Source organism: Nyctereutes procyonoides, unplaced genomic scaffold (assembly GCF_905146905.1).
Source record: "Nyctereutes procyonoides isolate TBG_1078 unplaced genomic scaffold, NYPRO_anot_genome, whole genome shotgun sequence".
Lineage (NCBI taxonomy): Eukaryota > Metazoa > Chordata > Mammalia > Carnivora > Canidae > Nyctereutes > Nyctereutes procyonoides.
This window is the reverse complement of record NW_026575041.1, coordinates 26,529,656-26,554,690: the sequence shown is the minus strand read 5'-3', so window position 1 is coordinate 26,554,690 and position 25,035 is coordinate 26,529,656. Positions and strand designations below refer to the sequence as shown.

The 25,035-nt window shown below is 36.6% G+C and overlaps 1 protein-coding gene across 5 annotated transcripts in view; it reads right to left on the bottom strand.

The window, feature by feature from the left end:
- ARHGAP42 (Rho GTPase activating protein 42) overlaps nt 1–25,035 on the bottom strand; it is a 309,228-nt gene that overhangs the window by 130,006 nt on the left and 154,187 nt on the right. For 4 of the 5 annotated variants that reach the window (XM_055320459.1, XM_055320460.1, XM_055320462.1 and 1 more), the window contains one exon: nt 24,610–24,681. The exons of the other annotated variant lie outside the window; for it this stretch is intronic. In XM_055320459.1, coding sequence (XP_055176434.1) covers nt 24,610–24,681 — 72 coding nt within the window. The remainder of the gene's footprint in view (nt 1–24,609; nt 24,682–25,035) is intronic. 5 annotated transcript variants of the gene reach the window in all.

Genomic DNA, 25,035 nt, shown 5'->3' with positions numbered 1-25,035 from the left:
TCACATTAGCTGATGAGAATAGTCAAAAGCTTAAAGGAAAGAGAGAATTCCCTGAAGGCTGTTACTTCTGAAAATTGTCATGATAGTGAAATGTGGAGGCTGGGTGGTAATGGCACCACTTGGTGACTTTCAAGTCTCATGGCTTAAACCACAAACGTAAGAAAAAAAGCACAATTTTCATTCACAAAATATACATTTTAAAAATATTTTACTGTAAAATTTCAGCATTCAGTAACTGTGTCTTAAGTTTAATTACCTACATCACTGTTTCTTTATAATCAAGAATTCCCTTTGTCATATAAAACATAATAAGAATACTTAAGAAATGCAGTCTGTGTAGTCTAGAGTCACTATCTTGTGTCATGTGAAGTTACCAACATTACCATTCCTACAGCTCACTAAAGTCTAAACTATATTAGTAATTATGCCAAAGACGCGAGGGCTGGTCATACCTAACTCTATTAAACTGAAATATACTGAAAGACTTTTGGTAGAATACATTTAGACATTTCTTCAAAATGTAAAAGTAGAAATGTGACTGAAAAGTCTTTATTTTCACTGAAATATGACCATTCTAAAATTCAAAAACTGTCACTTTCAAACAATGCTTAATTCTTTCTTAAATTATCAACAAAACCGGGGGCGGGGGGGACAGACTTTGGTTAATAAAAAGTATGCTTAAAAAAATAAAAAAAAAAAAAGTATGCTTAACTCATCACAAAATGATTCCTTATTTCCCAAGAAATACTTAACAAGTGTTTTTAATGACAATCTTAATCCATTTTTAAGACTCAAAACAATCAAGGTGTGAAAATGAACAATATATATATAGAAAAGCTGAAATAAATTTTTCCATCACCTATGCATAGTGCTTGATTTAAGAAATATGGTTTTTCTTTACTAGGAGATTTACCAGGTAGAATTAGTAAAAGTAATTATTGGGGGAGAGGGCAGAGAGAGAGACAGAATCTGACGTAGGCTATACATCCAGCGGGATAGGGCTCTATCTCACCACCCTGAGAACATGACCTGAGCTGAAATCAAGAGTCAGATGCTTAACTCACTAAAGCCACTCCAGCACTCCAGGAAAAGTAATTCTCAAAAGCTTAGTTCTGTAGTCACAAACAATGCAAAATTAATTATTACCAATAATCTGTTTGATTCCTTCTTCCAACTATTAAGAAACCAAACAATATAAATAAATACTTAGGATCTATACCCTAAAAACTATAGAACACTTCTGAAAGAAATTGAGGAAGACACAAAGAGATGTAAAAATGTTCCATGCTCATGGATTGGCAGAATTAATATTGTGAAAATGTCAATGTTACCCAGGGCAATTTACACGTTTAATGCAATCCCTATTAATATAAGGGAAGGGAGAAGAAATGTGTGGGAAATATCAGAAAGGGACACAGAACATAAAGACTCCTAACTCTGGGAAACGAACTAGGGGTGGTGGAAGGGGAGGAGGGCGGGGGGTGGGGGTGAATGGGTGACGGGCACTGAGGGGGACACTTGACAGGATGAGCACTGGGTGTTATTCTGTATGTTGGTAAACTGAACACCAATAAAAATTAATTTATTAAAAAAAATCCCTATCAAAATACCATGGACGTTCTTCAGAGAGTTAGAACAAATTATGTTAAGATTTGTGTGGAATCAGAAAGGACCCCGAATAGCCAGGGGAATTTTAAAAAAGAAAACCATATCTGGGAGCATCACAATGCCAGATTTCAGGTTGTACTACAAAGCGGTGGTCATCAAGACAGTGTGGTACTGGCACAAAAACAGACACATAGATCAATGGAACAGAATAGAGAACCCAGAAGTGGACCCAGAACTTTATGGTCAACTAATATTCGATAAAGGAGGAAAGATGATCCACTGGAAGAAAGACAGTCTCTTCAATAGATGGTGCTGGGAAAATTGGACATCCACGTGCAGAATAATGAAACTGGACCACTCTCTTGCACCAGACACAAAGATAAACTCAAAATGGATGAAAGATCTAAATGTGAGACAAGATTCCATCAAAATCCTAGAGGAGAACACAGGCAACACCCTTTTTGAACTTGGCCACAGTAACTTCTTGCAAGATACATCCAGGAAGGCAAAAGAAACAAAAGCAAAAATGAACTGTTAGGACTTCATCAAGATAAGAAGCTTTTGCACAGCAAAGGATACAGTCCACAAAACTCAAAGACAACCTACAGAATGGGAGAAGATATTTGCAAATAACATATCAGATAAAGGGCTAGTTTCCAAGATCTATAAAGAACTTATTAAACTCAACAGCAAAGAAACAAACAATCCAATCATGAAATGGGCAAAAGACATGAACAGAAATCTCACAGAGGAAGACATAGACATGGCCAACATGCCCATGAGAAAATGCTCTGCGTCACTTGCCATCAGGGAAATACAAATCAAAACCACAATGAGATACCACCTCACACCAGTGAGAATGGGGAAAATTAACAAGGCAGGAAACCACAAATGTTGGGGAGGATGCGGAGAAAAGGGAACCCTCCTGCACTGTTGGGGGGAATGTGAACTGGTGCAGCCACTCTGGAAAACTGTGTGGAGGTTCCTCAAAGAGTTAAAAATAGACCTGCCCTACGACCCACCAATTGCACTGTTGGGGATTTACCCCAAAGATACAGATGCAATGAAACGCCGGGACACCTGCACCCCGATGTTTCCAGCAGCAATGTCCACAATAGCCAAACTGTGGAAGGAGCCTCGGTGTCCATCGAAAGATGAATGGATAAAGAAGATGTGGTCTATATATACAATGGAATATTCCTCAGCCATTAGAAACGACAAATACCCACCATCTGCTTCAACGTGGATGGAACTGGAGGGTATTATGCTGAGTGAAGTAAGTCAATCGGAGAAGGACAAACATTATATGTTCTCACTCATTTGGGGAATATAATAGTGAAAGGGAATAGAAGGGAAGGGAGAAGAAATGTGTGGGAAATATCAGAAAGGGAGACAGAGCATGAAGACTCCTAACTCTGGGAAACGAACTAGGGGGGTGGAAGGTGAGGAGGGCAGAGGGTGGGAGTGAATGGGTGACGGGCACTGAGGGGTGCACTTGACGGGATGAGCACTGGTGTTATTCTGTATGTTGGCAAATTGAACACCAATAAAAAATAAATTTATTACTAAAATAAAAAAATACTTAGGTTCTGTGATTTTCATAGATTTAAATAAATCTCCAAAGACGTTGATCTCTCCATGGAAAATAAATTTTCTATTAAAGGATATATTAGCTTTCTTTCAGTTAACTAAATTGAATAGAGCAATCATCTGTACTATCTGTCAATTATTTGTGATTCGAAGATTTTCCTCACCTTATCTATGGCCTTTGGTCATTCACTGTGGTCTATTTTCAAGTAAGTGAAAAGGAAAACTTTAACCTAACTTAATCTACTTTGTATATCATTAACAATACTCTAAAGTTAATTGGAAAGTCCATTTTAATGCAAAGGCTAAGAATAGAAGTTATTTGTTCTTTCCTACAGTCCAAATATTGTCGCTCCATATCATGTAGCCCAACGTCAATCACAGACTAGGAACATCTGAATGAAATTAATTCACAATAATAAAAGATTAAATTTAAAACCCAAACACTCAAAGGTCTAATTCAATCCCTTAAACACAAATACACACACACACACACACAAAATGTTTCTCTAAAGAGCAGTGTGGTTGAATAAGGATTCTGTCATTTATCATAAAATGATCTCCCAACTCTCCATAGAAATCATATTATTCAAATGTTCCTGGCATTGTGGGGAACATATGATGAGCACCAGGAGGAAAACCCAAGGTGAAGAAAATAACAAAGTTCTTTGAATTGCTTTTAAAATGCAAGCGTGCCACATGGTGACCATCTGTTCTCCATCTCCAGTTGAGGAAGTAGAAGGAAATGGACTGAGTCTGAGACATTTAGGTTAATCATAAGGATGAATTCTCAAACTACTTAGTATACCTGACTATGCTGGTAGACATGAGGTAATAACAAGTGAAACCAAGTAAGCCAGAGAACTTCCTGAGACCTCAGTTACAGACTATAAATGGAAACCCAGAAATAAAATGTGCTTCTAAAAGCAGACAGAAATCAATAGCCAAGCTGACAATACCTGAGAATTATGATGACTGAGTGAAACCTGACACTTTAACACTTTTCTAGAGGCTGCTGTAAGGTCGTCTTCATGAATGTCACACTCTTCATTTGGTTCTAGGCAGATATCATACATAGTTCCATTTGTAGTTACAAAGACAGCTTCTTTTTTTATTATGCTTTTTAAATATAGGCCTAAATACCAGATTCTGCAGTGGGAATTTGAGAGAAGCCTACAGCACTATTTTTTTCTTTTGAAATTGGATCAGTATAACTGATCAATTAGCAAATATAATATTCAAGAAGCAGACTGCTATTGGTTATAGTCTGATACAGACAAGGAGCTACCCTGTCAAAGCTTCTGTTTTTAGAATGTTCTACTCACAGGGCATAGCTAGCCTTCCCCAACAGTGCTAGTTCCAAAATACATAAAGTAAAATGCTTATCTTTCAAGGTACTAACATGGTTGCAACTTGTCCAGTGTCTCTGTCCATATTACATAGGGCTTTCAGTTCAGGACATTTAACTATATATTTTTCCTTTTAGGGCTTTCCCCTGGGGATCATCTAAGAAAGGCTACCCTTCCCCCCAAACATCCTGATTTATTCAATGATACTAAGTACTCAGGCTACGAAGGCCCACACATGAACAAGATATACTGCCTATTCTGGAGTCCCTCATAGTCTAGTGTAGGGAAGAACTGAAACAGGACAAAAATAATCAAACACATTGGTCAGGCACTAGTGACCAGCTCACAATCAACATAAATCAAGACATGGGCTAAAACCAAAAAAGCAATTTGGGAGATAAATTATGGCTGCCAACACTTCTGTACATCCTAAAATGTTTTAGAGCCTAGACACTTTATGTTTACATTATTCAGAGATATCTTTACTGGGATGGAGGTTGAGGGACAGAGAAGAATCAGATTTATTTTAAGGGAGATTCCTCTGGTACCAAAATAAAGGAAGCATTTGAGAGGGGAAATACAGGTAAGAAACAACTGGGGATGTACAGGAAAAAAATAAAAAAGTACCAATTCAATGAATCTTTCATGACTTGGTGGCTATATGGACACGAGGAGTGATGTGAGGTACAAAAAAATGACAGAGGTTTCTAGCTACAAAAAAATCAGGACATTTTTATGGTTATTTCATGAACTGAGATCATACTCCTCCTTTTCCTTAAACATCTACCTCCATAGGTCCTACCTATGATTTATGGCTCTAAAATGCAGAAGTAGAAGAAGGTTTAGAATACATTTCAAAATTATTGCAATAATTTAGGACTTTAATGTCTCCCAGTTAAACTAATTAATACCTACCTGGTCTTCCTACAGGTACTGGTGCTTCCTCTGTTACCTATATTTTCGTTAGAATAATTAAAAGAAAACACAATTCCTTCTATAACGTGCCCCTTTGTAAATGGTTCCCCAAAGCCAAAGAACAAAGTTCAAACCTCTTAGCCAAGTAAACAGGCCTTTCAGGATGCAGCACTTCCATCTGTCTTTGGTCTTATCTCCAACACTTCCAACTTCCAATCTCATGCTCTAGTAATACCAACATTCCTGAACTTCTTCCTACATACCATTAAAATCTCTTGCCTGCTTTGCCTACACTCTTTGTTCTGCCAGAAAGACACTTCTTCCTCTGGCTAACTCTCACTCATCCATCAAGACACCTCCACCATCAACTTCTCAGAGACTGGACTTCCACATTAGATCAAATGCCCTTTTGTGTTCTAAATGAACTTTGTATCTACAGATAGCTCTCAGTATTTATGATGGCATATACATAAAAATCTCTATTTTATCCATCAATAGTTGCTGACTTTGGATTATTTCCTATGGCTTACTCATCTTTGTACTAAATAGGTCTAAGAAAAATGTATACCTGCTATGTACAAGGTTAATAAATGTTTTTAGACCTAATGATCTGGAGACTATATATAAATAGTAGCAACTGAGAGAGGAGAGCGAGGAATGAGAAGGACAGTAAAATAAAATAAACTTGCTATGGGCTACACAGACTTTTGTTCCTGATTCATCTGTGAATAAATGCCCTATGAAATACCTTCTTGGGGATGCCTGGGTGGCTCAGCGGTCGAGCATCTACCTTTGGCTCAGGGTGTGATCACCAGTCCGGGATCAAGTCCCACATCGGGCTCCCTGCATGGAGCCTGCTTCTCCCTCTGCCTGTGTCTCGGCCTCTCTCTCTCTGTGTGTCTCATGAATAAATAAATAAAATCTTTAAAAAAAAGAAACATTTTCTTGGAATTACAATTAAGCCATGTTTTTGATAATGCTTCCTTTTGTGGGGGTTGAGAGTAGTGATACTGACTTCCATATTTGGTCTCCCATCTCCCTTTCTGGCACAGAGCTCCTAAAACTATTCCGAAATTTCTTAAAAATGCTAAATATGTCTTGATATTTATAATAAGACCACTTCAGCCATACCTGAATTTACATTAATAAGGCAACTTTTGCAAAGCCCCTAAGGATGAGAGCTGGTTGCCAGTGGAGCCATCCATGTGATTATAGGATTGAAATTTTCAGTCCTACCCCTTGTCCTACCATAACCTACAGGGAGAAGAAAGGGCCTGGAGACTAAATAAAATCACCAACGGCCAATGATTTAATCAATTATGCCTAAGTAATGAAGCCTCCAAAAAACCACCCAAAGATGAAGTTTGGAGAGCTTCCATACTGGTGAAGACATGCAGGTGCTGGAAGAGTATGGAAGCTCCACACCCCTTCCCACATTTCTTGCCCAATATCTCTCTTCCATTCAGCTCCTCCTGAGTTAAATCTTTTTATAATAGACTGGTGGTCTAGTAAGTAAACTGTTTTTCTAAGTTCTGTGACCTGCTCATTAGTCAAACCCAAAGTAGGAGTCATGAGCAGCTCCAATCTATAGCCAGTAGGTCATAAGTATAGGTGGGACTTGTGACTGGCATCTGAAAGTAGGAAGTGGAGGGATGGGGACTAAATGTTTAGCTTATAGGATCTCACACTATTCTCCAGGTAGTATCAGAATTAACTGCTTGGTGATGTGTAAAAAAATACATGTCACTAGAGTACTATCTGTTTTCATTTATTTCACATGCCTCAGAGGAATCAACTACCTGATTTCTTGTCATTAAAGATTCTATAAGACTCTACAGGAAATCAATTCAATGTAACATAATCAAGACATTTGGTTCCCTAAAGTCTCTGGCTGCCACTGAGTTGATGCAATCAGAGGACTAAATCTCTGGACTGTTTATGCCCTGTCAAGCATGAAGGGAAAATGGTTATTTTCCTCAAGCTAGTAGCACAGGGCATAACAGAAGAGGAGGGAGTCTTTGGAGTCAATCAGGGTGAATATCCCAACTCCATTATTTAATAAATTCTACCTCATATATAGATGAGGTCATCTTTGGGGGCTGCCAGATCTAATATGGCAACCAGGCATCTGCCACATACCCAGGGAAGAAGGAAGTATTTTCTAAGACAAGCCACCGTGCACTATATCTCAGGCTCATGGTCAGTAGGACCACACAGGGAGCTGGACTTGAACCTACAAGGACACTTACCCAAATAACATGCAATCCAAAGATTTCCAATTTTCCACTGCTGTACAGTCACCCAGGCTCTCTACCCACTTTAGCATTTCCAAGATTCACTGCTTTTAGCATTCCTACTAGGGTGTGGCCTTCTAGTAGAATTCAGCTCTCTTTGTACCCTAAGAAAACTCCACATATCTCCTGAATCCAGAAATTCTTTTGTCTGGTTATTAGTTCTGGCCAGTGGAGTATGCCTAGAAAGGATTTAGAAATATCCTGAAATATGAATGATAAATTTCCCTATAGTAAAGTCATAATAGACAAGAAACTGAGAGAGGTAGGAAAGGAGACAGAATCTGAATTAAGTAGTGGGCAAAGTGCTATAGCTCTGTTTTGTTTCACCAATGACATTTTCATTTTTGTGACTTCATCATTAAATGATTCCATTTTGGCTTCTATGTGACATATTTGGACCAATCTGCTAGCTAGTAGCAAATGATTCCTTTCAACATCTTTTAAGTTTATTAGGCTTATAAGATTATTTACAAAAATAACTTCCTAGCTATTAAATGAAGCTGAACTTGAAAATAAATACAACAGATTCAAAGAATGCTACCCAAGACCTTGGATTGGATTTTGGGACAATAGAGCAAAAGGACTGATGTGGCTTATGTCAGACCACCACCATCAACAACATAAACTTTACTGCTTTTAAAAGAAGTTTTAATTACTACTGTAATAAATTTTGCTGAAATGACAACTTGAACAATTTACAGTAACTAAAGAAAACCAAATGATACAGATTGGTAGGTTTTATGTTATGATTAAGATACTAAACAACTGTACATTATATTCTATAAAGAGGATATATGGGGAAGACCACATACATGGCATGATCACATGGTACAAATGAATGAGATCAAAGTAGGAGAAATATCCACTCTCTGAATTCTCATTCTAATTATGCTTAAGGTTAGCATTGCTCATAAAATGAACTTTAAGGGTGAGAAACTAACTGCACAGATTGTTGTCATATGTATTATTACTAGCATCAAAATTGTCCAGACATGATAAACTATCCCAGATATTATCTCTAAAAAATATATGGCAGCCTGAGAACCATACTCATGTCTGGGGGCTATTCAAGCACCTCACAAAGACTCCTACCACAGTTCTTCTAGACCCCAATTATTAAACCTGTCCCTTTTTCTGGTCTGTTTTTATTAATAGTCTTCTTTATGCAGTTTCCTAAATCAAGCATCCAACTTCAGTCTTTGGAATTTTGCTATCAATGAGCAAACAGACATGATATATCGATACCAATATTTATACTGGGTTACTCTGTGCCAGGTACTGGGGATATCAAAATGAATACAGAATCTTTCTAAGAGCTCAGTCGAGAGATGAAGATAGACATGTAGAAAGATAAATCAGAGCCAAGTTCAAAGGCTGTATCCTGAGCAGAACAAGGGTTCATTGACTGCTAAAACCCACAGATCCCAGGCTAACAGATCTTGTAATCTGAGCCCCCCAAATTTTTGTTGTAGATTTAATCTTTCTGCCAAAGACTTTTAACCCCAAAACCCAAATGAAGACAAAAAGGAAATTGTAAATGATGAAGGAGATCTGAAGGATGTATAAAGAAGTCGGAAGAAAGGAGGGAGGGATCATTATCAACAGTTTAGAAAGGAAGGAAAGAAGAGCCTATTATAGTATAGCCAGTAGGAGGAAAGGAGTTAAAACCAACCAGAATTCACTAGTTCAAAGCCTGTTACATATATGTGGCAAAGTATATACGAAATGAGGAATGGAAGATGGGGATCGGCCAACAAGGAATGGTGATACTAGCCTGTGATCTTGTGCCCCAAGAAGAAACCCACAGCAACGCCAATGAGCACTATCTTTACCCAAAAGGTAAAAGAAAAAAATATATCTTTCTCTGAAGAATTTTACAATTATAATCTAGTGAGAGTGGATGGTGGTACAGTGAGAGAAGCTCATATAATGCACAGAATTGACAGGTAAGCACGGAAGGGGGAAGTATTATTTCTTTCACATTCCTCTCCTGGGTCACTTCTCTCTGAAGTCATTCAAATATTTCATACCCAGGGATAATCTCCAACATAGAGAAGGCCACACTTTAGAGCTGAAGAGCCCAATGACGTGATACAGAGAAGTGCTTTTCAAGCTTCACTGCACACTTGAATCAACTAGAGATCTTGTGAAAATGAAGATAGTAATTTAGTTAAGTCTAGAGTGGGACCGAAGATTCTGCATTTCTAATAAAAAAATCCTAGTTCGTGTGGCTAAATTACATTTGGAATGATAAGGATATGGAGAACACTGTTTCTCTTGCTAGCACATGGAAAATTGATGACAGGGCAGAGAATCTCAGCCAGGTTCTATAAATATTATCCAAAAGAGTTTAAAAATGAGGCTAAGGAAAAGCTGCAATTAGTCCACTGTAGAATTAGAATGAATGGGAATTCAAGTTTTTAAGCATCAATTTTGTACTAGGCACCTCCACACATATATTAACTCTTACAAACCCTGGGAAGAATAGGTATCACCTTTAACTGGCATGAAAGTTAAGTAACTGTCCTGAAGTCATCAAGTTCACACATGACACAGCCAGGAGTCGAAATCAAGGTCTCTTTGATTCAAAATTTGTGCTTTTTACTCCAAAACAAAGTACTTGCTGAAAAGTCAAACTCAGAGTACAAACAAACCTGAACGAGGAACTTTAAGGAGAAGCCATGAGAAGCTACAGTCTTTCTTTTCCAAACATTAAATGCTACTTGGTAATTAAAGAAAATGTAAGTAAGAGATTCCATCCTAAAATTCTAGTATATAGAATAGTCTTATATCAATATTAAAGCATAGTAAAGCCCCACAGTACATATGAATTTATTTCCCAAAGGAGTATTATTCTTTCAGAAATAAATTAAAACTAAAATTTCCCAAAGGCTAAGTAAACAACATAATGGATCAGAAAATACATACAGAAAATGTTCAAAGTATCAATGCACTTGAGCTTAATTTTCAAAAGGTAATACTGTTCTTTCAGATTTTAGTCCACTGTACATCAAGAAAAATTAAACAAATACTACTTAGCACTCTAATTCTAATGGATTTAAAAAAATAAAGAATTTGGCTTAAAGAGACAATGCCTCTCACAATGAGCTCACCAGCATTACCAGCTGGGACCAGTTAACCACATTTACCAAATAAGGCAAGTTTTTTCAATGCTTGAAATCTTTCTACAGTGAGCTCACTTCACTTCTCACTGGGTTTCTACAGTAATTGTAGAGGTCATCCCTCCAACTTGGAGTCAGTAAATCAGCAGGCTCTCAAGGCAAGTGTGGGCTGCATGGTCTCTGGAGAGCATTCAGTTTGGCTTCATATTTCTACTGACTGGGTACAGTAGAGAAAGGCACAAAATCTACTCTAAAAGCAGAAGAAAAAGAAGCTGTCTGTATTAAGCAAAACCTATTGATAAAGTCAATGTAAGCTGCTTAATAGTTTGAATAAAAATGGTAGACCTTACCTTATTTCTCGCACTGTATGCGTCCAGTTGCAAACATACTTGTTATCTAGTGCTGAGTCTTGACAAACATATTCACAATTTTCAACAATTTTGGTTACCAAGAGTCACCTTATGGTACAATCCCAAAACACCAAAATAAATTTTTTTCCCATTATTAATGGCTGCTTTTGTATAGTTGTAAAAATGGTGCACACAAACAAAAGAGATTTAAATCTATGATGAGATCTACCACCTTCTTATTTAAAATAACACTGCTGGGAGGAGGACAGTCCATGTATTTAGCAGTTTCAGTTGTGATTTGAAATCTCAACAAAGCAAGCAATTGTAAAAGGGTTTTTACTTAGCCATCTCTTAACTAAATATATTGATTCAGAGGTAAAAAGGATTCTTCATCTTTTCCTCAATTGCTATATGCAAAAAACCATAGCTCTAAACTGGGCATATTTATTTGGCATCAAAGATAAAAGATTCCCAGGAAGATATATATGCTTGAAATAAAAAATCTTGGTGTTTATGACTTTTAGTCACTAATCTGTTCAAAGTCACACCCAGTTTTATCTTACAATAGATTCTGTGGTTTTCTAATCTAGGAAGGCAAGTCATCAAACTCACTTTGTTAAGTCTGAAACCAGGGAAGGCCCACATCTGCAAGAAGACCTAAAAGACTGGAGAGTTAAAAGGGAAATTTGTTTCAGGACTTAGACTAGGCATTGCAAAATTTCTCCTGTAAGGGGCCAGATAGTAGTATTTTATGCTTTGTGGGCCTCATGCTACTCAATTCTGTGGCTGCAGAGTGAGAACCATCATAGAACTACAAATGGGCAATGCTGTCTTCTAATAAAACTTCATTTATGGGCACTGATATCTGATTTCACATAATTTTCATGTCATAAAATGCTGTTCTTTTATTTTTTTGAACTTTAAAATGTAAAAAACACCCATATTCATAGTTCAAGGGCCACACAAAAACAGGTGGCAAGTCAAATTTGGCATATAATTTGCTAATCTTGGGCCTTAAAACAGAAATTTACATTTTCAATTCAGAAAAGGAAACAAAGGACAACCTTAAACTCTTCAGAGTGGAAAACTCATCCTGAGGTAAAAGAAAATGGAGTCACCTGGGTCCCTTAATGAGACAGTTCCTCTGCACTGGTGCTGGTACACAGTAACTGCTAAAAACATCACACAGGATGGCGGACTCACTCTCTCCTGTGCCATGATTCCTCTGGGAATTTGGTAACAGCTGAATTCACAGATGGGAACATCAGCCTCTCATACCCAAAGCAAAGGACAGAAATAAGTTTTAAAGTTTTAAAGTCTAAAGTGGTAGACTGAAGAAATATACTGACTGAGAAGAAAAGCATTACAATGGCAGGAGCTGCTGTATCAAAGCAGAGAATAAGAAAAGCAGTGGCCTAGGGGCACCTGGGTGGCTCCCTTGGTTAGGCATCCAACTCTAGATTTTGGCTCAGGCTCAGGTCATGATGGTAGGGTCATGAGATCCAGCCCTACTTTGGGCTCCCACCCAGCACAGAGTTTGCTTGAGATTCTTTCTCCCTCTCCCTCTGTTCCTCCTGCAACTTGTGAGTGTGCTCGCTCTATCAGCCAATAAATAAAATCTTTTTTTTTTAAAAAAAGCAGTGGCCTAAGGAAACTGCAGGGCTTAACAAAGAGTCTTATTTTTGAACTGCTTGGGAAGTGAGGAAGATTATTCTAGAGGTTTGTGGTTTGCTGGAGGGAGTGGGTGGGAGTTTAGAGTAAAGGTGCTTTATACAACACAGGCCTGAAGTTTGCATCCTGCTGGTGTGGTTTTCTGGTTACCACACCTGTGTGGCTGGCAGGTACACAGAAATGGCTGGATCTCCTGCTGGTAGAAAACATTTCAAAAACATTCTAATGCAAATATTGATGAATTATTGGCTGATTGCTGGTTTCTCAGACTAGCCTTTCACAGTGCTCCTAAGTCATCTTAAAATACAAAGACTCTGCCCACATGAGTATTATATCTGCCATATGAGTAAAGTATCAAGGTTAGGAGCATGTGTCTTAGACACAGATTGCCAGGGTTAAATCCTTGCGCTTTGTCATTTACCAGCTGTCTAATTCTTAACAAATAACATTGGTAAGAAGAGGATGAAAATAGTAGCCCCAACCTCATAGAGTTGTTGTAAAGATGAAATAAATATATGTGAGCTGCCAAGAATACATCTGATGTGTATGATCAATATAACCAAAAAAAAAAAAAAAAAAAAAACCCAAAACAAAAAAACAAAATGCTTCTTAGTGGCAGCACAAAACTCTCCATTATTCTTCCTCAACTGAATATTTTCTGCCTCATTTTTCACTAATTCGCCTTCACCTTCCATTTATATTTGCAGGCTAAGCTATGGCCCAATGTTTATTGGTATCATGAGTTACGACACTCATAGGTTTTACAACCAGTTTCATGAGTTACGTACAACACTTGTTTGAATGAAATAGAGTAGAATACAAATGAAAATACCAGATTATATCTTATGTGGTAACAGAAGTATGTTAGCACATGTATTCATTGAATCATAATGTAAAATACATTTCTTAATGTGGTTCATGTTGGGGGGAGAGTGGCTAAAAGCAACAGCTCTAATCACACTGGAATATATGAAGTTTTTAAGCCACATCACAATTTTTTTACACCATTATGACTTTTTCTGTCTGAGATGCTGCTTATCCTTTGCACTAACTGGAAAGTTTCTTTTAGCCATTACACTGCACCTGCTGATGCCAGAATATCACAAAAGTTTTTGCCAACCTCTGGTCGGTTAAAAGAGTGACCCATTCCTTCTACTGTGCTTGTAAATACTATGCGTGTATTTCAGATATAACATTAATTCCATTTCATCATAATTATATGTTTCTCTGTGGTTTCTTTCACTGTACTGTTAGCTCCATGAAGGCAAGTATCATATTTTATTTTTGTGTCCCTAGACTTCACACCATGCTTCACAAAGCAGATTAACACTGTCTAGTTGAATGTTTTTGTATCAATGACTCAAGATGGATGATGGCATGCCAATCAACTTCCTAATGACTCAGAGACAGGCAAGGAGGATTAAGTAGTAGAGGAGAACCTGTTATCATATGATAGAATATAGACACCAAAATATCTCATTACTTTGGAATGAAGTAACTGATACATAGCAAAAGTCTCCCATCAAGCCCACAGTTTACTAAGCAAGTATGGAATCATTGCTGCTGCGATTTTATTTTGATCTGAATGTGAACAATGCAAAGGTAAATAATTTTATAGGTCACTACTGATATGTATGTTTTTAAATGTGGTGGTAACCAGACACCCTTTGGGGCTTCAAGTTCAGTTTTCACTGCTAAATTTTAACAAGAATACTTAAAGACTGAAGCTGTTTACAGAAAACAAGAGTTTGGTAAATTGAAACAATGTTCTATTACGAATAACTATATATAACAGGAATGTTCAGCAAATGCAGATGCTTCCTAATACTGAGTCTGGCAATTTTGACAATGGATACTAAGTACATGTTTTGTTGATTGTTTTGTTTTGTTGTTTTTTGCAGGACTAGATATGAAAATTTTCTGTACTTCATATAAAACAAAAGGTTTAATTAATTTTGTAGGGAAAGTAGTCTTAAGTTCATCATAATTTTAATTCTATCAAAATCTCCTAAATACCAAGTCACTGGTTTACAGTCCTTAGAGGGTTTCCAATTACTTCAATGTGTATTTTAAAGTTTTAATTCCAATTTGATGCACATAAAATATAGGTGAGGGCAATAAAAATAGCCCAATAAGACACCATTAAAATTCAAATGCTGACATAATTTATTTGCAACAACTCTAAAGTATAGATTATAAGGTACAAAAATCAGTATTCTATAAAAATTATTTGAAAAATCCTTCCTCTTTCTTCTTTCCTAGATCACCCCAAAAATAAGCTTTGACACTTGGGTGTATTTTCTCAATAAGCAAATGTTATAGTATAAAATTAAACAAAGGATGGTATTTCTCACAGAGGGTAGTCATTTTATCAGAGGTCCCCAGTAAATATCAAATGATGTGTACTACAAACCCATCTATTCCTGATGCTTAAAACATACTCTTGTTGGTATTTGACAACTTGCTTTGAATTCTAAAATACAAGTGTGAAATAAAATGTTTTGCAATTTGATTGTGTTGTTTTCCACAGAAATCAGTATGAAAATACCTAAATGTTTCAGAATATTTCTGACCATTTAAATTTGGGGAAAAAAAATCACTGATAATTTCCCAACCACCTCAAGGACAACTGGAATGGCAAGGATCATGAACAAAGGTGTAAGTAAAAATAACAATGTGTTAGCAATTAGAAACATAAAATCTCATGGAGCAAATTCTTCTGGAATAGGGCAGCCAATAGATGTGGTAGAGGAAAAGAATGTATCTATAGATAAAAATTCTGACTAAACTGAACCCAAGAAACCACCTTGTTTTCTAGAGAAGATGTAAAGTACACAGGGGACATTTCCTCAGGGAGATGCTCCAACTGGAGCTTCTCAACCCCACTGTTGTCTCTATTGAAAGCACGAGGCCTAGAAAATTTTTATTAGGGCAGCCCCAGTGGCTCGGCGGTTTCGCACCTGTCTTCAGCCCAGGGCGTGAACCTGGAGACCCAGGATCGAGTCCCACATCAGGCTCCCTGCATGGAGCCTGCTTCTCCCTCTGCTTGTGTCTCTGCCCCCCCCCCCTCTCTCTCTCTCATGAATGAATGAATAAATAAATCTTTTAAAAAAAGAAAAATTTTATTATTTGGAGTTTTTCCATCTACCAGGTTAAATTTAAGTAATTGGATTTGCTACAGAGAAGACTTCATTACATAGAAACAGGCTTGATTCTTACCCAAGAAGGTTGAAAAAAGTTCTATTGAATAACAAGGTTTCACTCTCTAGAACTCTCAGTGTCAGTTTTAACAATGATATTGGGGGATCCCTGGGTGGCGCAGCGGTTTGGACCTGCCTTTGGCCCAGGGCGCGATCCTGGAGACCCGGGATCGAGTCCCACGTCAGGCTCCCAGTGCATGGGGCCTGCTTCTCCCTCTGCCTGTGTCTCTGCCTCTCTCTCTCTCTCTGTGTGTGTGACTATCATAAATAAATTTAAAAAAAATTAAAAAAAACAATGATATCGGGAGGCTCTACTGCATTTCATCAATTACTGTTAATGTAAGGCTCTTGTAAATTGTGTTAAAATTTAATAAGCTATATATCTGACCTAAAAAATTTGCGTAAAGGCGGGGTGGGGAGCACACCTGGGTGGCTCAGTTGTTTAAGCATCTGGCTCTTGATTTCAGTTCAGGGCATGGTCTCAGGGTCCTGAGATCCAGCACTGCATTGGGCTCCACACTCACCAGGGAGTCCACTTGATATTCTTTTCCTCTCTCTTCTCCTTCTGCACCCCTCCCATGCTTGCTCACTCTCTCAAGTCAATGAAACAATCAATCTTTTAAAAATTAGGATACGGGGACCCCTGGGTGGCGCAGCGGTTTGGAGCCTGCCTTTGGCCCAGGGCGCGATCCTGGAGACCCAGGATCGAATCCCACATCGGGCTCCCGGTGCATGGAGCCTGCTTCTCCCTCTGCCTGTGTCTCTGCCTCTCTCTCTCTCTCTCTCTCTCTCTCTCTCTCTCTCTCTGTGACTATCATAAATAAATAAATAAAATAAAATAAAAATTAGGATACGGATCTTTTGTAAAAATTCAATTAGGGAGGATGCTTAAGACGTTTCCTAGGTATCAGTCTTTAGGAATGAACGTAAGGATAATCAGGAGGAAAAAAAGTGATAATCTTATCTTCAATTTATTATAATTAAATTATAACATGAGAGTTTATCCTCCTGTCTGAGCATACTGACAGCTACTTAATGAAGTTATAATGGTCTTTGTATGTATGTAAACACATATACATTTAACATATAATGATGTAATAAATATATATTGATTGAGTTTTACAGCCTTTAGGTTATGTCCCTATATGCACAATTCTTATTATGGGAGGCTCAGCTTTTATAGTAGACCAGCAAGCTCTGAAATGCATGATGCTGCAAGAGTTTCTGAAACGTGTACAGACACTAAATGGCATCACTTGTCAAGTAAAGAGACAACTACTGACTCACCCATCTCCACAGGATGTGATCTGGTTTGTTTTTCTAGTTGGTGGCAGTGGGGTCAATTAGAGCTAATACCACACAAGATGTTGTAATGATGATGAAAACACACTATAACCTACTGAAAAAATGTATTTCCATCCCCATGATAAAGGCAGATATCGTATGTTGCCCAAATTATTGAATTAGATAGCAGAAAGCTTAGACTTGAGTCCCCAGCTAAAGTCCATGCGTACCCTCTGGGTTGTTGGCAATCCTACTTGATCTTTCTGGATATCAGGTTAGTCCTATGGAAAACGATACTTCCTAACTTCCTACTTTGTAGGGCTGTTGTAAGTAATAGTGCTTCACAAATTTTACAATGTTATTAATTATAAGTAATGTCCAGATAAGGCCCTCTTGCTTAGTAACCTTGTGAACCGCATTTAATAGTCAACATATCAATACTGATTTGTCTCTGCCTATAAAACAAAATAAGACAAATTAAACTACATGAAGAATGATCTTTTTACTGCAGTACTTTAATACTAACAGAAAGTATATAACATGAATACTAATTAATAACTATAAGAAGAATTAACATCTCAGCACTTACTATGTAAAAGAAATTATGTGAAGAAATTTATGTGAAATGTCAAATTATGTTATCACATTAATCCTATGAAGGTGGTCTTATGATTGTTTTTTTTTTTTTTCAGATGGGGAAAGGCAAAAAAGGTAATTAACTTACCCAAGTTCACAGTTCCTATGAGTATTATGTGTCAGGTTTTGATCTCAAGTTTATATGACTCTGTAGAACTTGCTGGTAGACTATAAGACACTAGCCTGCTCTCCAAAAGAGCTAACCAGCCAATTTTCCTTCCTTAAGAATAAAAGAATTAGTTTATATTTCTTTAGTACCAAATATGTAGTGGTGCTACTAAAGAACTGAATAGTTTTTATATCATTTCTATTTAAAAAATGAATGTACTCCTTACTAGGTACAAGACCTCAGCCCATTTGCTTATCTTCTCTGCATCTCAGCTTATTCATTTATAAAATGTGTGTAACAGTTTTCCTATCTAATGTGCTGGATGTGAGGATTAAATGAGTTTCAAGTAAAGTAGTACTTGGTTACCTAGTATGAAGGGCAATTATTATTTTTGTCATTTAAAAAACAAGATGACCAAATAACAAAAATAAACAATTCTCAAACTCCATATAATAGGTTCTAATGACAGAAAGTACAATCAAGAGAATTACAAGTAGTTTTATTTTATTTTATTTTATTTTTACAAGTAATTTTAAAACAACTACCAAATGGTTTATAATTTGCCCTGAAAATTCAGCCCCAGAGGATATCTGTTTAGGAAACAGACTCAGCTCAGCAACCATCAGCAGCACATGAAAAACCAATCCTGACAATCCTCTGGAGAACTTGTTGATAACTGGAGGAAAAGTAAGGTAATCTATAAATCTACACTCAGATGCTATAAATCACATTTTTTTTAGATTGTTCCTATTATGAGTTCAAACTATTACCCATTAAATTAGATTACTCAGTCAAGTGGAAAAAACTTTATAATTTGGAATAAGTAAAGCATCTGTAATCCTTGTAGATTCCCTATGACATTTGTATATTTTAGACAACAAATTAGATTAAAGCTATTTTTCACATGATAGAAATCCAAGACTATAACAAATTAATTACAATTCTCCAAAGATTTTAGACACTATATGCTAAAATTAATTACATGTGTAAGACAGGTTTAAAAATAATAAATGCCCAGAGACAGAACCAAACTTTACTATGGAGAAAACAAAGAAAAAGAATCATCAGGTTCCATTACAGTCTTCAACATGAAAACAATATAAGGAAAATCAAATCCTATTATGAAATGACTAATATTATCTTGTTTATTTTTCTATCAAAACCATAGAACAATATTCATATGATCTCTATTAAGGTCTACTGAAAACTGAAAACTAGTCTTGAAAGATATTTCCCATAGAAATGGAAATGTCTTTTATGGCCAGTATTTCTCAAGTCTCTTATCTCTATTGAACTAAGTGTGTATTAAGTGCCTACTGTGTGCTGAGGAAAATTAAAAATCAAACAAAATAAAAAAAAATCAAACAAAATAACATTTAACTAGGCTTGATTCAAAGTGGGCAAGTCTGAAACATAAACAAAGTGGGCATACTTGAAACATTTTTATAATCAATATACATTTCACATGGAATCATTTGTTTGCTAAAGGTAAGGAAAATAAAATATTACACAAATGAGTATTTTAAAGAACAGTAGTGGAGGACTCAAAAAAATATTGGTCCGAGGAATTAAGTTCTAATCCTCACTGTACCAATAACTAGCTGCTCAGTCTGTTTATACGTGGAAAATGGGTCCTTGGTCTCCTGAAAGTTAATTCCTTCTCTTAAAATATGTAAGAGGCTGGTATGTATGTATGTTTACATTATTTCTCCTAATGTATTTGTCTTTGAGTAAGAACTCAGAGTTCTACTTATATTTTAGAGTTAGCCAGTTTGTCATAATAGGTATAGATAGGACTTAAAATGGATTCTCTCCAGGGGCAAGGAGAGATTTTGAATGCAATCAAATATAGTTGTCAATTTATACAAGAAGTGTAAAAAACAAGTTATAATCCATTTTGCTCTATTATAATGCTGCTCTGGATATATTTCTAATGTGAAAATTTTAGTTTGCATTAATCATTCTGGATACCTATGCTCTGCTCATTTCTAGAATTGAAGCCAACAGTGTAACAGGATACAAATTTTTTATTTTTATTTTTTAAATTTATTCATAAGAGATACAGAGAGAGAGACAGAGACATAGGCAGAGGGAGAAGCAGGCTCCCTGTGGGGAGCCCAAATGGGGGAGTCAATCCCAGGACCCTGGGATCATGACCTGAGCCAAAGGCATATGCTCAACCACTGAGCCACCCAGGTGTCCCTGTAACAGGATACAAATTAAAGAAACCAAACATTCAGTTCTATACTCTGACATGTGTTATATGTCAAACCCGCAAACAATCCCATTCTGTATCTACCAGCACACTAAGAACCTCTAAATAAATACACTTTTGCAACTGTATATAGATAATTTTAGCTATTCAAAAAATAGGAACCGTCTTCTCTATCCTTCAGCTCAGCAACCCACATCACTAATCTTTTCTAATGGGTCTCAGTGGTGCTTGTTCCCCACAACTGTACCTTACACAGCAAAGTATCAGGTGTCTCAATGTCCATAGAGCAAACCACAAGAGAAATGTTTGTGGTCCATTGACTGTCCACTTCAGTTAAATAGGTTGTGAGGTGAAGTTATTTTCCACTGGGCCCAAGCTGAGGTGATCACTGACTGCAGAGTCTACTGACACTCCTGCCTTCCATGGTCATCAGCCTAAACACACTTGCTGGAAACCTCTACTGTACAGATTGTAAAAAGCAGCAGAGTGTCATTTGTAGACTTAACTCTATTTACCAAGAATATTCATTGGTAGAACAGGGAATAAAGCAACAGAAAAAATAAACACCTTCAAATATTTTTATTTCTAATGACATTTCTGCAATACCAAAGTAAAACTGACCTCCACATATATTTCAGGAAAAAATGCCTGGTTTTTAGAGACTACTGAACAAGGATTACTTAGCAGCTTACAAACAATTTAGTACTAAGAGTGTCAGTACACAGAATCACCCCAACTAAAAGGCAAGTGCAATGGTGTTTAGGTTCAATATTTCATTTGAACTCATTTAACAGCAAGTTTAAAATACCTCTCCCAATGACTAGGCAAAGGCATAACCGTATACTGTGTGTGCTCTCAGCTGACAGGCCCAGCAACTGAGATATTTAAAAAATAAAATAATAATAATTAAATAAAAATAAAAAATAACAAAATAAAATGGGTGCAATTATTCATGTTATTTTAATTACAGCTAATATAAATCTTTAAGAAAGAATAATTCATACACAACTGAAATCTATTATATTTTTAGTTGGACCGGAAATTTGCAATATTCTGTACTAAAGAATTTTTCACAGAGCTCTTTGATTTTTTTAAAAGATTTTTATTTATTTGAGAGAGAAAGAGAAAGAGAGAGAGCATAAGCAGGGAGCAGGAGGAGGGGTCCAGACGGACAAAGAATCCTGAAGCTGACTTCCAACTGAGCATGGGGCCCCCAGGCAGAGCTCAATCCCAGGACCTTGAGAAAATGACATGAGCCGCAGCCAAGAGTTGGACGCTTAACCAACTGAGCCACCCAGGCGCCCTGCAAAGCTCTTTAATTTTACAAAAATATCACTGAAGTGAAACATTATAAATTGAGGCTCTAAAGTGGAATGGCTTAATTTCAGATACATAGTTTGACTTCCTAGCTCTGTGATCTGTTGAGGTCACCTCATCAATACAATGAGGTGAATCACTGTTAAGAGCAGGTAAACACCTACAGTCACCTCACGTGTTGCCTGTGAGAACTTAGTTAATTCACAGATGTAGTAGTTCAGTGAAAATCCCTACAATATCCATGTAAATGAGGATTAGCTACTATTATCCTTTAAACAAACCCATCCTTGCTCTGAGCACACTAAACATTCTTATTTTCTTCCTTCTTCTGCCCTTCTCAACCTCTTTACTTGTCCTATTTTTCTCTCCCAAAACATCAAATGTTAAGTTCTCAGATTATTTAGACCTCGGTCCTCCTCTCATTCTATTCTTTCCCAGAAAGAATCTAATCTTACCCCATGATTTTAATTATCACCTAGAGTACAAAAACTCCCAAATGTGTATTTCTAATTCAGATCTGATACACATGCCAACTCAGTATCTCCACTTGGATGTCTTAGAGGAAACTCAAATCCATTATGTCTAAAAGCCAAACTCATCATTTTTGCCTTTAACTGTAAAGTTGTGTATCTCAGTAAGTGGCTCCGAAACTCACCCAGTTACCCAACCTAGAATCTTAAGAGTAATCCTTGAATTGTCCTGTCCCTCACTTCACAGTATATAACCCATTTCCTACCTTTCCCATTTTACCTCTAAAATATATCCCTTTGTTTCCATAGTCACTATCACTTTCTGAATCTAAAGTCATTATCCAGTAGCCCTCAAACTGGTTTTCCCACAGTAGTCTTATCCCCTCGGATTCTTGCATGGCCTGCAACTTTTAAAATGCAAATATAAAAAACAAAACAAAATAAAATAAAATACAATTATCACTCCTCCAGCTACGACTTTTCTTTGGATTGTCAGTACCCTTAGAATAAGAAGCAAAATACTAGGGACCATTAATAAAACTGTACATGCCCTCTGTCTCTATCATCCTCTTTACTCCTAACATCGTGGACCTTCTACTTCTAAAATGCTAGGCTCTTTCCTCCTTTATGGCCTTTATTCATACCCCTCTGTTCCCTCTTTGGGAATACGAAAAGTTCTTCCCTTCCTGCCCCTAAAGTCCCATTTCTAGCTATTTATCATTTAGTTCTCTGTTTAACCAATACTTCCTCCAGAATGCATTTCCTGGGTCTCTGGACAAAGTCAATTTTATTAATTATACTCTCACAAAGCACTCTTTACTCGTGCATCACAATCCTCAGTGCATTTGTAATTACTCTGGTGTCTGCTTTCCACAAAAGATAATAAGGGACACAATGGCAGCAGGCAAGTCTGTCTTGTTTACAATTGTATCCCTTAATCTTATCGAACACTATGGTTACCAAAAGTGGGCCAACTATGATATTGATAAATGTTTGTTTAAATAATTAACATAAAAATGGTTCTGGTTTACTTTCTAACTTGATAATAGCTTATAATTTGTAGAGATATGTACATAAAACTAATTCAAGACAGACTGTGGTAGCTTTTTATAGTAAATAAGCAAAAAAATTACTTGATTCTGTAAGAAAGATAACCAATTCTGGAAGGGGAACACATAAGATGAGGAAAAGCCCATATAAAGAAAGCTTCTTTCTGATGCTGGGATATGAATGAAGCCATGGAGGGTTAACATGACTTCAACAAAGCAAAGGGTAAAAAATATTCTAGGGAGAGACAAATTTGGGCAAAGCCACAGACACAGTCAGGGTATATATAGATTGGTAGACAATTGTGCCTGAGGAGGGAGAGATATTGAAATACAGCAAATGGGCACACTGTGGAAAGCTTTCATTACTAGAATTAAACTGTCTCTCAAGGAGAACCACTGAAAATTTCATCACTGAAGAATGATGAAGACAGCAAAAATATGTTAACAAATTAGGATGAAGGTGTGGAAACTAACTAGTAAGCTATTTCATTATTTCAGGGGAAGGGAAGGAGGAAAGGAGAAAAAATAATTCTGCAGTAGAACAGACAACATTGCTCCAATGGGGAAGGGGTATGCCATTGACTAAATGGAAAACCAAAACCAAAAAAAGATGGAGGAAGGATGGGAGACGGTGATTTCTGTTTTGGAAACTCTAAATTTTATGTCCTTATATAATGTTGAGCAGGTAAAGTATAGACCCAAGAGAGAAGATGCAAGTAAATTTCAGAAATTGTTAGGCTCAGGGAAATTTTAATTGGTCTGTAATCAATTAAGCATTAATGCAAAGGCTTGAGAAACATGTCAAAAGTTTTTTCGCGAACACATTTTTTTTTAAAGATTTATTTATTTATTTGAAGAGAGGGAGCATGAGTGGGAGGCGCAAAGGGAGAGGGAGAGAGATTCCCAAACAGACTCCATGCTGAGCACGGAGCCCAATCCAGGGTTTGATCTCAGGACCCTGAAATCACAACCTGAGCTGAAACCAAGAGTGGAATGCTTAACCAACAGCACCACCCAGGTGCCCCTCACAAACACATTTTTATGAATAATGAAAAAATACAAAAAATAATAAAAGTTTTTTTAAAATTAGTGCCTGAGTTTTAAGTATACCCTATACCTAATTTTTATTTTATATGGTTAGGAACAAAGCTCCTCAATTTTACCTTAAGTTCATTCTGTTTAAAATAGTTAAATTCCTACAACTGTTGGTATGGAAGGAACTCACTTATAAATGCTGACTTTCTCTATGCAGTAGAAGAATATCCTTTGTGTTTATAAAAGAATTCCAGTCTTTATAACAGGCTCTGTCCAAAAGTTAAGAATGATGTAAAAAAGTTTTTAAAAGGTCACTCTAATTTCAAAAATGTAACATCTGAAAGTATGCCATCTTTAATTATCAGGAGAATATCTGAATAATAAAATGTAACACTTACTTTTGCTGCACCTATCTGTTCTTTGCGAAATTTCTCAAGTGGAGCAATTAATACATCATTTGCGTTTTGAATCTGAAATTAAAAATGCAAATACATTAATTTCTGTATAATTTCATGCAATATTAAAAAAAACAGCTCCTTTATTCAACTTACTTAAACAGTTTTTGTTCTCTTGATAGCTTCTATAAATGAAATAAAAATATCTTATATGTTGTATAGTATTTTCTACGTTGTAAAGTTGTTTTCACAAATTATTTCACTTATTCCCAACAATAATGTGAATAATAAAAAACAAATACATATATTGAGATCCTCATCTGAATATTTACTTTCATATTCTAAGGTTCAACTAAGAAATAGCACAGATATTAAATTTACAAATACCTTTAATTATATTGGTTTAATGCAGTCAGTTTAAGCATCGGT